The sequence below is a fragment of the Eretmochelys imbricata genome, chromosome 14 (genome assembly GCF_965152235.1).
Source record: "Eretmochelys imbricata isolate rEreImb1 chromosome 14, rEreImb1.hap1, whole genome shotgun sequence".
In the NCBI taxonomy this organism is placed as follows: domain Eukaryota; kingdom Metazoa; phylum Chordata; order Testudines; family Cheloniidae; genus Eretmochelys; species Eretmochelys imbricata.
Genome location: NC_135585.1, coordinates 2,764,070 through 2,781,655, shown reverse-complemented (window position 1 = coordinate 2,781,655; position 17,586 = coordinate 2,764,070). Strand labels below are relative to the sequence as shown.

The 17,586-nt window shown below is 46.7% G+C and overlaps 1 protein-coding gene across 5 annotated transcripts in view; it reads right to left on the bottom strand.

Moving 5' to 3' along the window:
• Positions 1-17,586, bottom strand: part of BAIAP2 (BAR/IMD domain containing adaptor protein 2) — a 70,253-nt gene that overhangs the window by 20,377 nt on the left and 32,290 nt on the right. For all 5 annotated transcript variants that reach the window (XM_077833189.1, XM_077833185.1, XM_077833187.1 and 2 more), the window contains exon 6: positions 319-471. In XM_077833189.1, coding sequence (XP_077689315.1) covers positions 319-471 — 153 coding nt within the window. The remainder of the gene's footprint in view (positions 1-318; positions 472-17,586) is intronic.

Genomic DNA, 17,586 nt, shown 5'->3' with positions numbered 1-17,586 from the left:
CCACCGGACTGCAATGCCCTGATCAGCATGCGTCCCTGTCCTCTGTCTGCCCGAGCCACAGGGGACTGGTCTGGTACCATGCCCAGCTAGACAGCCTACCTCATTAGCTCAAGCTGTAGAGATTCACACGGTCTGTTTGAAGGTCCCTGGTTCCAACCCAGCACCAGTCAAAACAGCAGCCATCAGAGAGCACCCAACCAAAACGACTGACGGCCCTCGTGTGCTCACTGCCTACACTTATGGGAGCACTTGGACCTCTTTTGAGGGTCTCCTATCCGGAGGCTGTTTCACAGGCTGATTAACACCGTGGTTGCTCACCTTGGTGTGGTAGGAGATGGTGTTCTTAGCCACAGCACACTGCTTCTCTACTAGGAAGCAGAACCGTCTCCTCTCCTCTGTGAGTGCGGTCTTATAGCCATCAGAGACGTGGTTTTCTAGCTCACCTTGTTTGTTGCCAATAGCGTCGATGTACTAGGGAAAGAAGACAAGCGGAGAGATTATTGGAAGGGACATGTGTTAAATCTCTGCACACCCAGCACTGTGTGATTACCTGCGCCTCAATGGAGGTTTGAAAAGAGTCACCTGCAAACCCATAACAAGAGAAGAAGTTCTTTTGGGTACAAATCCTGTGCCTTGCCAATGCCTGGATATTTGCTCCAAGAAATAAATGCAGCATTAGCCTGTATGTCTCTTCACTTCTCCCACTAGAGAGAACGTTACTGAAATACTCCACACACAACCGTTACCATTTTGTCGGATTTAAAATTTGCCTGCAAGCACCGAACATTTACATGCGTGCACACACGTACGTTGGGGGGAGGGGTGCACGCACATGGGGTATGTGTGCACATCCACGTGTGTGCGCACGCATCCCTCACCAACCATCCTTTACTCATCCAAACTCCCCCGCACAAAGCTACTGACTCAGAAACGTGGGCTTCGAAAGTTGTGTGGGTGGGTGGGGGGAGGGCAGAGCCGAACCGCCTTGCAGCTGCCCTCTCAAACACCCACACTTGGCTAGAGCTAGTGCTCTCAGACCGTACAAGCTGGCTCTGCTGCTTAAACCCTGCTGGCTTTATGCCGATAGGAATCGTGACACTTCCATTTGCAACAGCATCTGAGAGCGCTCTCCTTCCAGGCAAACCATGAGCAGTATTGTTATCTTGCACATGGACACACCCACACATCCCCTCAGAGTAATCAACACAAGAAGTTACTGAAGAGAGCAGGGGAGAGGCTGGTGAGCAAGATAAGACCTTATGCCTCACCTGCCCCTCCCCAAATCCCTCTCTTATGCTCACCCATGCCACAGCCCCAGAGGCAGGAATCTGGCACCCCCTTTCTCTGGGGACATATCTAGAAAATGCATTGAAAAAACAGGTTTCAGAGTAACAGCCGTGTTAGTCTGTATTCGCAAAAAGAAAAGGAGTACTTGTGGCACCTTAGAGACTAACCAATTTATTTGAGCATGAGCTTTCGCTCACGAAAGCTCATGCTCAAATAAATTGGTTAGTCTCTAAGGTGCCACAAGTACTCCTTTTCTTTTTATTGAAAAAACACTAAATGAAACCCATGAGCACAGAATCATTTCCGGCCACCTTTCTCTCCATCCGTGTCCAAGCACAGACTCTCCATAATCTGTCCTGAACGGCTCTCATAACGCATCCTGCCAGGCCAGCCGATCTGTCACTGGACAGACTAGTAGCAAGAGTTCACCGAACACGACACTGCCCACTGCCTCAGAAGATCAGCAGTGGGGCAGCTGAGTCAGCAGCCCTTGTGCAGGATTCCCTGTGGAAAGGCAGATGCCAGCACTCACCCCTCTATTTGCATCTAACACACATGCAAACCTTCAGCAAATTGTCAGAATATTCTGCAATCATTCCATTTTGCTTTTGTTACTTAGCCCTCAGGTACGTAGCTTTGCACGTGAACCGCATGCAAGCGACACAAAATTCAGTCCCGTCCACCCTGGCCCAGCACCACCTGTACCTCAGACTTTTACCTTCACCTGTTCCTCTTTAACGGGGTACGTTTTGTGCTGGGGGAAGAAGCCACCAAGACAAGAGCAACTGAGTTCTCCACCTGCAATGGCAACTGGAAGTTTCCTGATCAAAACAGGTGGGACGACCTCTGGGATAGAGAAGAGTTGCGCGAGCCATGCCCGTTGATGGCTTCCACCTTCAGCAAGCCCAATGTGGGTGCCTCTTAGTAACAATTGTTATGGAGGATTCGGAGACAGACGCCCTCAAAGTCAGGTACCAGCTAGGCTCAGGCCACAAATTCTCTTCCCATGGGGCCGCAAGCAGCGTGACCATCTGTCAATTCGGGCTGAATTCAAAAACAAACAAGCTAGACTGGAGAGGTTTGAATTCCTTCACCAGGTCCCTGAGCCTTCTCCTTAGCCGCTACAGACACGTTTATGAACCTGCTATTCGCCTCTCACGCAGTTTGTGCCAATGCCCCATTTCAGGATTCATTTGTCCTTCAGAATGTTTCTGTACACGTCATGTCAGAGCATCGCACCACATCTACGCATCCCCAGCCTCGTATCGTTCAAATCACACCCAAGAGAAACACTTCTCCCCCTCTGAAGGGCGCTTGTAGCTTTAGAGAGACAAGGGGGGGAGGTAATATCCTTTCCGGGGCCCACTGCTGCTGGGGAGAGAGACAAGCTTTACACAGAGCTCTTCTTCAGGTCTAGGAAAGGTACTCAGGCCTGGTCTACACTAGGAAAATCCCCCCCCTGAGTAACACAGTTAAGCCAACCTAATCCCTGGTTTAGACAGTGCAAGGTCGACGGGACAATTCTCCCATTGATCTAGCTACCACGTCTTTGGGAGGTGGATACTTATGCCAACGAGAGAACCTCCCCATCAGTATTGGCAGCAGGGCAGCTGTGCCATTGAAGCATTAAGTGTACACAAGCCCTCAGTGTGTCCCAGCTAAATCCAAGATGGAACAGATTGGTTAGCATAAGTAGTTAACACACTGCAAGGAACCACTCAAGGTGAAGTGAAGTGGCCAGTGAACACCCAGACCTGAAGAAGAGCTCTGGGCAAGTTCCAAAGCTGGTCTCTCCCCCAGCTGAAGTGATATTATGTTCCCCACCTTGTCTCTCCACTATGCTGGGATTGACGTGGCTATAACACTGTATACTTGTAACTTTGAGCAACATAAGAACAGCCACAATGGGTCAGATCAAAGCTCCATCTAGCCCAGTGTCCTGTCTTCCGACAGTGGCCAGTGCCAGGTGCCCCAGAGGGAATGAACAGAACAGGGAATCATCAAGTGATCCATTCCCTGTTGCCCATTCCCAGCTTCCGGAAAACAGAGGCTAGGGACACCAGCCCTGCCCATCTTGGCTAATAGCCATTGATGGACCTATCCTCCATGAACTTATCTAGTTCTTTTTTGAACCCTGCTATTGTCTTGGCCTTCACAATATCCTCTGGCAAGGAGTTCCACAGGTTGACTGTGCGTTGTGTGAAAAAATACTTCCTTTTGTTTTAAACCTGCTGCCTATTAATTTCATTTGGTGACCCCTAGTTCTTGTGTTATGAGGAAGAGTAAATAACACTTCCTTATTTACTTTCTCCAGACCCGTCATGATTTTATAGACCTATGCCATATCCTCCCTCTGTCGTCTTTTCCAAGCTGAAGTCCCCGTCTTATTAATCTCTCCTCATATGGAAGTCATTCCATACCCCTCATCAGTTTTGCGTGATAATGCTCCCTATATATGGAGCGTTCCATTTTAGCCTAATCCTAAATATGCTCCTGTCATAACCATACAGCTAAGGGTAGCCTAGAATTCCTCCTTGCCTGTAAGGGGTTAAGAAGCTCAAATAACCTGGTTGGTACCTGACCAAAAGGACCAATGCGGAAAAGATACTTTCAAATCTTGGAGGTGGGGGGAAGGCTTTGTTGTGTGTGTGTTCTCTTGGGAAGCAGAAAAGCATCAGGTCAGAAAACTCCTTCTCCTATAAACCATCCTAAAAGTCTCTTATATTACAAAAATTGTAAGTACAAGCCAGGCAAGGCGTGTTAGATGATCTTTTGTTTTGCTTGTGAATTTTTCCTTTGCTGGAGGGAGGTTTATTCCCGTTTTTGTAACTTTGAAACTATGCCTAGAGGAAGTTCTGCTGTGTTTTTGAATCTTTTGTTAAGCTGTAAAGTTATTTTCCATCCTGATTTTACATAAGTGATTTTTACCTTTTTTAAAAAATAAAATCCTTCTTTTAAGAACCTGACTGATTTCTCTATTGTCCTAAGACCCAGGGGTTTGGGTCTGTGATCACTTTGTAACCAACTGGTTAGGATATTATTCTCAAGCCTCCCCGGGAAAGGGGGTGTAAGGGTTTGGGGGATATTTTGGGGGAATAGGAACACCAAGTGGTCTTTTCCCTGATTCTTTGTTAAATCACTTGGTGGTGGCAGCATACCCTTCAAGAGCAAAGAATTTGTGCCTGGGGGAAGTTTTAACCTAAGCTTGTAGAAATAAGCTTAGGGGGTCTTTCATGCGGGTCCCCACATCTGTACCCTAGAGTTCAGAGTGGGGAGGGAACCCTGACAGCTCCATTTCCACCTTCCCTGCAAGGCAATCTCAGTCTTGTCATGAACAGCTTTACAATCCAGCCCAAATTAAATGCTGTTTGTAGACTAAAAGATTCCCTGGAAGAGAACCAAATATGGAATATTTCCAAAATCCCACCATTTTCTGCCTCTTTCTCAATTAATACAGAGCAAGTCATGGCAATTGTATCTTCAGAGCACTTAGGTATCAGCCCTCCAACAAATATGGGATGAAACTCAAGGGAAATAAAAACAGACAGCAAGATGAAGTGACTTGCCCAAAGCCACAGAGCAAGCCCATGTCAGAGCTGGGATTAGCATTAGGAAATTCCTGGCTCTCAGTCCTGTGTTCGGGTCATGCCTCCTCCTCAAGACCACACCCTTGGGAATGCCTGCTTTTTGCACACAGGGAGTCTTCCGGCTAGTTTGCTCCTGGATCTCTCCCATAGGCACAAAGCAGACAGCAGTGAAAAGGAAGAACACCCCCCCCCGCCCGTTCTGCACCCAGAAACTGCATTAAAAAAAAGAACACACACACACCACACACTTCAAAAACAATTCCTAGTCTTCCTTACTACTGGGTGCCAGCCTGTGTGTTCTGAACCCAACGTAAACCCCAGTAAGTGACGTAACAGTGCTCTGTGCACACTGTGAAACAAGTACGCTCCGTGTGTTTGCAGAATGTAGCAGGTAGGCTCCAATTGATCGGAAAAGGCTTCAGCATCAGATGGGCGGGTAAAGGAAGGTGGGGCTATGCTGGGGCAGCAGTGTAACAATCTGCATTAACACGAACACTCTAGGGGTTAGCGTGTGCTCAGCAGTGAGCACAGAAACACAGGGCCCACCACGGGTTCCCACGAAACAGTGCATGGATGGGAACAGGCAGCAGCGGGGGGGCACACTAGATCACTTAAGAAGGAGAAGCATCTTACTATGGTATTGGCTTAGTGCAGGAGGGGGTTTCATGGGGCACGCCAGAAGATCAAACACCCACTGCAATTTGTTCTCCCCGTGAATGGGCCCAGAGGGCAACATGCAAGACACAATCTCAAGTCTTTGTGAATTACTGCCGTGCCTCCCAAACCCTGCAGGGGCTGACTGGGCACCAGGGGAGGAATTTAGGGAGAGAAAGGGCACAGAAACCCTCTGTAATAGAGTCATGTTCCTCCACCTCTGAAAAAAGAAAAACGACTGACTTACAACTCTGGAAAGTGTTTCTGGGTTTCTAGGTTGATGGAGAGCCTTCAAATAACTTTCCCCTCACTCGGGTAAAGGCACCAGCTAGAATATGCACCAGGAACAAAGATGACCTAATTAGCAATGTCAGCACTTCATCGCTGCACCAAGGGAGCCAAGAATATTAGATGGGAGAGGAATTTAGTTTTAAAATAGCTTTCACTTAAGGCCTGGAGTCACAGAGACCAGAACTTGTGTTGAAGGAAGCTGCAGCTTTGCTCTCAGGGTGAGGGAGGGAAGGGATCAATCTCTGAAGTAAGGAAGAGTAAAATCTTGCAAGTCACAATAACTGGACAGCCTTGCAAGACACAGTATTATCCCTGGAAATTGGTGACTAACCCCAAGCGAGAAGAGTCTGCCTAAGTGGAGAGAGCTCCTAAAGCACTGCAAACTGCCTCCATTGTTCTCCAGGTCAGGGAGGGAGGCACTCACAGCCAAGCCAGCAAGGTGAAAGCCATCATCTATGTAAAGAGCACAGGATGCTGCCCTAAAAAGGAGGCACTGCCCGCATGTGCATCATGCATGTGCATCATTCCCGGAACAGCAGCCATTCTTCTAGCCTACAGCTTTAACTCTTGGGCTGCTGGAATCTGTTACAAGAGGACACCTGTAAGAGATTCTGCTAGAAACATAGCTTAGTAACATAAGCAAGGTCTGTTTAGCAAATCTAGATAAGTACCCTCAGTAGAGCTTACTGAGTATTTATAATAACAAACAACTAACTCTTGTATAGGGCTTTGAGTCGACTGACCAGGTTTTCCCCTCCCTGTAAACAGCTCATAACTAGGAGGAATAAGGACACACATATCCTGGTGGGAGATTATGCAACAGAGGAAGAAAACATACAGACATGCAGGCTGGAAGCTACCATCATCACTAACATAAGACGACTGGAGATTGTGAAGTACTTCTGGATTTTAGACCAATAAATTCATCCCAGATGCTGGCACAAAAGTTAACAAATTAAGGCTAGAGGTATATTAAAAAAAATACAAGAATGTTAACAAGAATCAAAAGAAAAAAAATCAAAAAGTCCTTGAGACAAACAATACTTCCAAGCAGAGAGTGATCAATTTATAGTCAGTGCAGGCAAAACAGCAGATGTCATATTTGGATTTCACTAAAGCATTCAATCATCATGTGTTATTACTGCGTAAATTAATTCGAATGGTGTTGGATAGAAACAATTCCATGAAAAACTAACTGGGGAGTGAAAACCAAGGGCAACGCTAATCAGCAATGTATTGAATTGTACTGCAGGAATCCACATCAGGGACCCTCTTTAATAAATGACTGAAAGGAGAGAGAGAAGCACATGTCAATGAAATCTCCCAGGGATGGAAGTTGGGAGGAGTTGCAAACGCTCATGAGGACTAAAGGGGACCTGGCAAACAAAACAATTTGGCTTGGAAAATCTCAAGCTAAGGGCTAGTCTATACTGGCAGCGCTTTAATGTGGCTTGTGTCGTCTGGGCAGAGTGCTGGAGAGAGCTCTCCCAGGGCTCTCAAAATAACCCCACCTCTAGGAGAGGTGCAGCTCCCAGTGCTGGGGCACTGTTTACACTGGCCGTTTACAGCCCTGGAACTTGCAGCGCTCAGGGGGTGTTTTTTCACACCCCTGAGTGAGAAAGTTGCAGCACTGTGAAATGCCAGTGTAGACCAGCCTAAATATCTTTTGGGGAAAACACCACAAACCACAACAGTCCTCAGCAGAGGGAAGCCAGTACCGCTGCAGGAGACTGCTAGATGGATGTGTTTACAATGGGCTGTGGCAGCAGAAATGGCTAATGCAATTCGGGTCTGCGTACACAAATGCATCACATTGTGAGTAGGGAGGGACCAGTCAACCTATAGCTCTGGTGGGAACACACCCGGAACACTAGCTTTTTGGAAACAAAATCTAAAGACCAACCAGGGGAGATCAGAGGGATAGATGAAGGAATTGGAAGGATTAAGAGAGCCAAGGGACTACCATGATGTGAGAGAACACGAAAACAGCCTACAAGGTTTTGAAAAAAGTGTGGGCTCCAAAAGCAGAGGATTTATTTAAGGTGGCACAAGGGGGAATAATTAGAAGTAATGAGATAAAAATTAAGAAATGGAAAAGCAAGGCTGATTATCAGGGAAAGCTTCCTGTTAGTGAGACCTATTAGGTTGCAGAACAGCCTCTCAAAGGGAGTGATGAAATCCATAGCCTGAGCATATTTAAAGCTAGACAGAATATTAGAATGATGTTTAGGGATCACAACCTTGCAGCAGCCCCAGGAAGGACATGGCTTCAGCTCTAGCTTCCATGAGTCTATCCCAAACTAGCAGATTAATTCAGTGCCCCCAAGGAGCTCAGCCCTTCCTTTTCTGAACAAGGTGCTGAGCAAACATGATGTGTGTTTCGAGAGCCGGGCTTTACCAGTAGCTGCCACCACCAATGCAGATGGGAAGTTCTGGCACAAGATTGTGAGATATGGGAAGTTAAGTGGCAATTAAGTCAAGACAGGCCCAGTTGTGCACTCCCCTCCCACTCCCCAACGTTATGTCCACGAACGGATTTACACTCCACTCTCTAACAAGGGTGAAAGAAAGGAAACACGATATGCTATTGTTAAAATCACACTTGATTTGAACACTTGGCAGGGTGACAAATTCATGTCTTGCTATTATTACTTAAAGCATGTTTGCTACTCCGAGCCCCATACAATTTATGAATGAGAGTGAACTATTATATGCTTCATCTGTCATCAGTAACAATTATTCTGAACCACAGATTTGTGGCATTTTGTGGTCTGTCTTGTTTAGGCTAGAGACACGAAGGGGAAGGAAAGGTTTTGCTTTTCCTAGGTTATATTGTACAACTACTTGGACACGAACAATCTCTCACGGATATAACAGAAACACCACTTAGCCACCTGCAGCTGTACTGTCTGGAGCAGGGATCTCACACACGAAGGAGAGTTAGGTTAGGTCTCTACTTGACAAGGAGAATCTAGGAGCTGCAGAAAGTATTCTGGAAGATTCTGTAGGGGGTGTTCTTCCGATTCAGAGTCACAATTAAACCGATGCATCAGCTGAGTGACAAGGGGCTACAGTCCTCCTTTTCTTTTTGCGAATACAGACTAACACGGCTGTTACTCTGAAACCAGGCTACTTACTGGCGATCGTAGAGAGAGCACTCAGCTATTCAGTAACACACACACCCGCATTTGAGGCTCAGCCCTGCAAGGCACTCAGCATGCCAGCCGCAAGCCACCAAAGCGCACGAAGTAGCCAAGACTTCAGAGAAAGGTTCTGGCACTCGGTGATACATGCCAAGCTCCTGCAAATCTACTAGCATGCTGTTGAGCCCATCATCATCATCATCATCTTAACATATACGCCATTTTAGGGGGCTTGTGTGTTTTGTTTTGAAGAATGATCTGGAGATGCTAACGCGCCTCTCTCCAAGACACACAAGCAGCTAGCAGACCTCAGGCTGTGAAATGAGCCAAAGCTGCTCTTAACCCTCTCCTTTGTAGGGAAAACAAAACGATCTTCCTCCTGGATTGGAGGATCGCTTCCAGTGGGTTTCCATGGAAGCCACATCACATTCCGTTTTCTTTGGCAAAGAAACAACCCCTCTAGCCCAGCGGTTCTCAAACTTTGGACTGTGAGCCCTTTTACCTAGCAAGCCTCTGAGTGCAACCCCCTCTTATAAATTAAAATACACTTTTTTGTACATTTAACACCATTACAAATGCTGGAGGCAAACAACAGGGTTCAGGGTGGAGGTGATCCCCCCATGAAATAACCTCGCAACCTCCTGAGGGGTCCCAAGCCCCAGTTTGAGACCCCCTGCTCTAGAAAGCCACGAGGTTCTGAACATGGACATATGAATATGCAAACACCTCATTTCATACACAACACTATGTCCTACCACATTAGCACACTTCAATCCATAAGGGGAAATCCACTCAGAATGCTCCTGGCACGGTACTTCCCTTAGTAGTCATCCCCCTACTCTTTGGGAGGACACTGGGAGTAGTAGCGAGATACACAGCACAGCACTATTCAGGTGGGGCTCAGCAATGGAGATGGAAAATAATCAGTCATTTTACGCACTGAGTTCTGCAATATTCAACTTAACTGACAGTTTTTCCTCATTGGTGCATTAGAGAGAGAGAGAGAGAGAGAGAGAATGAATCTGCAAATATCACAGTATTTGAGGATTATTCCTAAATGCCTTTATTCACCAAGTAGCATGCAAAGCTAATGCAAGTTAGCAGAAGTCTCTACAGGTTTCTTCCTGCCATCCACCCCTCCGCACTGGTCCAACCCCCCCCATTCTGATTCACCGTGTCGTCGCTTCATTTAAATGCTTTGAAAACTCCTCTCTTACACACTTGTCCTCAAGAAGTGATGCCTAGCAGTGCACACCTGCATTTAAAACCAGAGTGCATCCCTGCACTGAGCTAGCCATGTTCTCACTCTGATAACTCCCCCCTCACCAGCCTACTGCTGGTGACCCCCCCCCTGGCATTTAGACTGTAAGCGTTTTCAGGCAGGGACCATGAAGCACCCACTGCATCTGGGGAGGCTAGATAACAGGAACAAAACAAAAGATTGAGAGGAAGGGGCTTCGCATCAGTAGATCTCAAAGCCTTTCACAATCTTCGTGTATTTACCCTGTGACGCAGGGCAGGGCTGTTACCAACATTGTCCAGATGAGAAGAGAGGCTAAGGGACTTTGTCCAAGGTCTCACAGAATAGGCTCTCTTTGGCAGAGCAGGGAACTGAATCCCAGTCTCCCAAGCCTTGGGTAGTGCCCGAATCACTCAGCCATCTTTCCTCTCTAAGGAGCAACCCGTTTATTTTTACTCCAGAGGTAATGCACACTGCCTTATTGCCTCCTTGGGTCGCACCATGCCTTGAACCTGCGCCCAGTGAAACAACAAGAGGTACTGGTGACATTCCCGGTTTGTCCAGCCCGCTTCGCCACTACCACCACCGAGGCACAATCTTACTAGTCTGCACTCTGCCCGCCTCTTGCTTCACGCCATGGCCAGCACACTGCCACCGGAGCCTCGCCACCGCCTGAGAACGCCCTTCCCCTTGCTTTGTTCTTCTATCTCAATGTGCTCAGACAGGTTCCCAGTCCTTCACGCCCCCATTTCAGGCCACAAATCTCCTTTTAAAACAAACTGTTCATTTGCTATAAAGGCCCAACAGACCCACCCCAAGGCAAGACACAAGTGACATTCTCTCTGCATGAAACACACTGCAGAGAGAGCAGAGATATGTGGCTGGTTATTGCACTAGCTGAGGCGTATCCAATATGAACAGCCAATTCTAACACACAGCTAATAATCATTGCTAAAAGTCAGGCCTCCCATTTCATTTCTCCATGATCTAGGATCTTCTCTTGTTGCGTCTCCTCTCACAGGACCATTCTTCAGGGTAGAAACCTGGTCTTTTACTTCTCTGTAAAGTGCCATGCACACATGACATTAAATAAAATGCAAAGAACAGCAACTAGTTGCTCTCTTCGTCTGACTGTGTGGGCGTTTTGAGATCAGCCACTTAAAACAACTCCTCAATAAAGAGCATCTAGGATCGGTCTTTGTGAACTAGCGTCATGCAGAGCCATTTTTCTACTGAAGGACACATTTCAAAGTTATCCCAAACCTGAGCAGAAGTGACCTGTAAGGGCAGTTTCCAGGAGACTAATTTGCGGTATCTCAGCTCAGAGGAGGAAAAAAAAAAAAAAAAAAAACATAAAACAAAACCTCAGTGCTGACAGTGTTTATAACAGTGGCTTACAGCTTTGGTAAGCTACACGGCCGAGCTCAGAGACCTGTGCTTGCTGAGGCTGAGCGGTGAAAGATGAAGTCTATGGCTGGAGCAGCTGGGTAACTGACTCAAAAGGAGAGTCAAGCCGGTTCCTCCTCTCACTGTCCTGCCTTTTACGAGCTACTCGCCAATTAGAGACCTTGAAACAAGCGCACCAAATACCTTGATTGGTCATGGTTCCTCTAGCACTGAGTCACAGGCTCACTATCAGAAACAGGCAGAGAGTCAGGGGCTTCTCCGAGGCCCCAGATCATCAAGAACTGGGCGGGAAGTTTTAGACCAGGCTCTCAGGAGGTTTCCAGTACCCTTTGCTTCTGGTCAGTACTCCCACCCAATGGCATGTTTTGCTGCTTCAGGAGCTGGCTAGAACTAGGAACTGCAGAGGCGGCTGCAAGAACTCAGGAAAAACTTCAGTACAAGAGGTGGGGAGAGAGTTTTAGGTGGAGCTAAAGGCCAATATTTATTAAATTCAAACCGCATCTCTCAGCCTTAATTTGAATAGGCCCAAAAGAGGAGAAACAAGTCGGGCCAATGAGAAGGCCAGAGCAACACAACCCATGAACAAAATGCTTGGAACCTGCACTAGAGAGATTTTAATTGGGCTACCTTTATGCTCTCCCTCTGGTGACTACTCGGCACTTCAGGAAATCTAGCTGGATTCATTTTTAATGTTTTAAACTTAAATGTCAATTATTCAGAGCTTCCTCTGAGCTTTGACATAATTCTTTTTACTGGTCTTTATATAAAAGCTGGTGGCCTCGTTACAGCAAAGTCCTTATCAATTAGGATTGCCTGACCTATAACTAAAATTATTTCTCCTTATGGGAATATCAAAGTGAGACTTCAATTACAAAACCTTTATGAAAACTACAAGCCATTTGACGCAATGGCATTTCAGGTGTTCAGAAAGGAGAAGAGTATGTGTACGCACCTGAAGGCACGAAGATACTTGATTGGAGTAGAACTCCTGGCCAGGTATCAGTGTAACCTAACCTACCCTTTACACAAGGCTGCTGCTAGCCTGTGTCCCTTCCTCACCCCCCCATACAGAGCGGCAGGAACAACCTAAGTACGAATGAAAACCTTGCAACGTTAAAAGAAAAGGAGGACTTGTGGCACCTTAGAGACTAACAAATCTATTTGAGCATAAGCTTTCGTGAGCTACAGCTCACTTCATCGGATGCAAGTCTCCTGGCTGGAGGAAGTCTGTTGTACTCCTATACCGTTCTTGCCAATGCAATAGAAAGAGGATAGGTGAAGCTGCTAAGAAAGGGCAAGCGTCACAGTTCCAGGATGAGCTGTGCCTTTGACCCCTTAGCCAGTCTCTCTGGGGCACCCTTCCAAGAGGCAGGCCCAGCACCTGCACTTCTCTCAGAGTGAAAACCTGCCATTACCCCACTTTTAGACTGGTCTCCAGGTTACAGCACCCTTGTTTCCTCAGCAGGTCCAACTGGGTTTCTTCTAGGAGCTGCAGACAGTTGTAAATGCAGCAACATTGAACAACATTCTCAGATTCTCCTCTCCCCCTAAGTTATCAGCCCACCTGCGAGACCTTCAAAGGATTTGATACCTGTATTGTTTTAGTCTGAACTTTTATTTCAAAGCCATTAGGATGGTAGGATTGTTGGCTGCTTTAAAGCGAAGAGGTCAGAATATTTAGCACAACTAAAAAAGGAGCTTTCAAAATAAATTCACTTTGATTCCTGCTTTTCTGATGTTGCAAATCACACAAAAGCCTCCCTGGCTGAACCAAACACGGGGGGGGGGGGGGGGGGAAATCAACTGCAGCTGTGGTCCCTACATTTTTTCTGTCACGTGCCCCCCCACCTCCCATTACCCATAATGGAATCTGTCTGCAGCCCGAGGCTGGGGTGCTGGGCCACAGCTGGGAGCAGAGGCCAGAGCAGGGCAGCACTTCCTCCCCAAGCTCCGTGGGGCATGACCCCGGCATGGCCATGCCCCCCTGAACATTTCTCTGTGTCCTCCTACTGGGGGGCGCTCCCCACAGTTTGGGGAGCACTGACTTAGGTGGGAGCATTGATACTCAGCAAGTCAATAAAAGGGATCCCAGACTCATGCAGAAATGGACAGGGGTTTTCAGACTCAACTGTACTAAACTCAGTTTTAAGATTTGTTACTGAAAGCGACCGTGCTTCAAAACCGGAGACAGGCATTGAGCCATCCGCTAATGCAATGTATTAAGTAGCGATAACATCCAGGACAGAAGATCATCAATACACAAGTCAACAACTAGTCACACCAGGAGCTACTTGTAGGTGCTGACACCATAGCCTGCAAGCAGAGCTTTTTCCATGGAAAGTCATAGGATGCTTCAACCATTCAGCTACATTAATCTTCAGAGTCCCTCTCACCCACTGAACACTCTGGTGAAGGAAGCAAGCATGGAAGAGAGCTCACACTTCAGCTGGAACATTCAGACAGGCAGGTGATAGCTCAGGTAAGGATTAGCTCGGTCCTGGCACCCAAGCTGTTCAGAGACAAGGGGCTTTATCAGCTCTGCTTGGGGCTCATTTGGAAGTGAACACGGAAACTTCCACTTTAGTGGAGTCCTGCTAGCAAGCCGGTCTGTGTCTGCTTGATCAAGCCTCACCTCAAATCCCTATTCTTCCCAGAGGTAGACAACTTCCCACATACAAGATAAACAGCAAAACAAAGTCTGAATGCCTGATCGGAATTAGCCACTCATCTTTCCCTTTGTGAGAAAGAATAAAAGCAGGAGTTCACCAGAAGAATCACAAGTGAGATGAATGATACTTGTTTGGCCTCAATTCCATTGGCCAAATCTGACATACCGAGCAACTCTTAAACCTTGGCCCTTTCAAAAATTAGATTCATCATGGCCTTGCTCTGCCACACTGCAGGCCAGACACTCAACAGCTTCAGGAGTCTTATTTGTCTAGTCCTGGACACATCCTAGTTAGACCAGGAAAGGATGTGTTGGAGGGTCTTGGAAGGCTGAGATAATGGGGATGGGGTGGAGGAAAAGGAACAGGGAGAAGTCAAACACATTTTGAGCCTCTTCACAGAGCAGCCACTAGTCCTATCCTCCTGGGGCACCGATTTTAAGCTTCAGTTTTATTTCAGGACAATGACAAACTGCTGCAATTCAGCAAACAATGGAATGGCACAGAAGAGCAATTACACTTCCTGCAGTTCTAAATATGAAAACAGAGCACTGCATAGTTTCTGAATCCTGGCTGTTTAACAGTCACTTGCGTTTAAGTGCTGCATTAACGTAAATCTAGGAGTCCTCAAGTTTTTTTTGTTGTTTTTTTGTTTGTTTTTTTAAACGGAACAGAATGACTTTTCTGTAACTACCAGGATATTTCTGCCAACAGCAACTTCTCTCACTACAAAACAAACTCATCTGCAACACACGTTCTTTCAGACACTGGCTCAGTGAGGCATGGCTCCAATTTACTAGAATCTCTAGCAAGTGCATCCCCCTTAAAGCCCCAAGTTGGTTGGTTTTATAAGACAACCACAACACAGACAGTGCTGTGCCAGGGTATAAAACACCCCAAAGACTCAAAAGTTGGCAGCATCTGAGCCAAATGCCAATTCCTCTGCCAAGAAGCATGTTGTTCTCTAGTTTAAATAAGCAGAGTTGTCAAAGAGATCAGATATTTGTGGAACAAGACTAGATGTCTGTGTGACATCAGCAGCTGTTCAGCACTGAATTCAGAGCGGCCAATAAAGCTGGGATTCTTCGCTTCCAATGCTGGCAAATTTTTCCATCTTCCATACCCCAGGCAAGAGGTTTCCTCCTCAAACCAGCTGCTCTTTAGATACAGGACGTCAGTCGAGATCAGCTGAAGAGGCAAAAGAAAAAATAGACTATGGTGGAGGAGCTCCAGTCCTGAGCATGGCAAGCCCTTGTGCTAAGCCAACACAAGAAACCAGAGTGGAAGTGTTATAGGTGGGGATAAGACCCAGACCCAGGAGGACTACACCTGGCATGCAGCCCGCATGAAACCGCTGTAGTGCTGTGTTACGCACAGTGCCAATGATTCAACTCCATACACTAAATCAAAAGCGATGCCACTTCCTATCGCCAAGCCACATCCTCACACCAGACCTCTGCTATCCTAGGAACAATAGATTTCCATTCCTCCACACGCAATTCTCCACAGGGCGCTGTACGTTGTTCTCCTCGCAGAGCTCACTGGGATTTAAACATTTATCCAAGTTTCCCAGTGAGCATTTATGGCAAGAGTCCACCTGAGCCTATGGCAGTTCAGGTATCCTGGGGCAGCAAAGGGGCTTAGTAGGTTTGGTGGGGGGTGCGGGGAGTGACAGAGGGATCGCTCAGTGGTTTGAGCATTGGCCTGCTAAACCCAGGGTTGTGAGTTCAATCCTTGGGGGGGGGCCATTTAGGGATCTGGGGCAAAAATTGGTCCTGCTTTGAGCAGGGGGTTGGACTAGATGACCTCCTGAGGTCCCTTCCAACCCAGATATTCTATGAAAATCATGCTTTCAAATCCACCATAAAGAAAATGGGGAAACAGTTTTAAGAGTGGCCCAGAAGGGTTTGCTCTTTTAGGACACGAAGCCCCACCACAGTGAGCAGCACAGCACAGCGATGAATCAGCACCACTCAGTCAAATTCAGCAACACCAGCTTTTTATTTTAATCCCGAAAAACCCAGCAATCCTGCAGTCTTTGCAGCTCTTTTTAAGCTTAAAAACCATTGCAAGGTTTTTCCAAAGAGACAAGCTCTTCCTAAATTCCTACTGTAGAAAGATTAAGTGCTTGAAAGAATGATCCAGTTTCTTTCCCTTTACCCAAAACAAGCCACGCTAATAGAACTAACCCACATCTCTGCTACTTTGTGTCAAGAACATCAAAGGCTCAGTTAACTGAGCATCTCTGAATAGTCGCCCTCTCTCTGCAGCATGGCAGAAAGGTACAGATGGAGGAGGAGAATTCATTTTAGCTAACTTGGAGGGGTATACTTCATAGGTGGGGGAATCCCTGCAAAAATAAGGGCAATGCAGTCCCTAGGTGCTTAGAGGACTCATAGGAGATAAAGGAGCCATGGCAGGATTTTGGTTCTCTGTGTCCACATGGGCAACATTTGTGAGCAAGAGATAGCTAATTGCCAATCTTGGTACCTTGTGTTTTCCTGCATCTAAAGATGTCCTTGCCCACTGGTCTACCATTCCTTCTCTTTCAGCTGGCAATTAAGAGAATAGGTTGCAAGGAAGCAGATATTCAGAAGTGATTTAAAAACCTTAATTTAGAGTTCATGTGCTCATCAAGTCTTCGAGTGGGATAAGCGAATAAACAGGACTTCTCTGCATGTTTTACTAGACCAGTACGCTTTAGACTGGCTTTTAAAAGCCAGCTTCTTAAACAACCTCAGGTGGATACAAGCATGTGTGCTAGAACTCAGGGTGCTGGGGGTGCGGTAGCACCCCTGGGCTTGAAGTGGTTTCCACCATATAAAGGGTTCACAGTTTTGTTAAATGGCTCTCAGCACTCCCACTGTAAAAACGCCACTGGATAAATGATGCCTCAGGACAGAGTTAGGAGTGACAGATCAGTAAGAATTCAGTATGCAGCATTTTAAACAAGCAGAAGAATTCTTTCTGGAAGCTTGAGATAAGAATGCTGATAAACACTTCCACTTTTTCCCTTCAGTGATCTTTCTGCTCTACGCTGCTAACAGAATAACTCACTCGTGGAGCTTAGTACAATTAGAAAAGGTACGCTCCCCTATAGAATCTTCATTCTAATTAGCTGGTGAGTAATTCACATCTGCTGTTCAGTACAGAGAACTTCAATAGACCCAGGCTGAGGAGCTGTCACCTATGTTTAGGTCAGCTTAGATAAAAAGGGAACATTCAGGAAGTATGACCGCATTCAAATAACCTTTGGTTAACTTGGATCCCAGGGGCAACACGGCTGCTGAAAGTTTTGCATTAGAGACAGG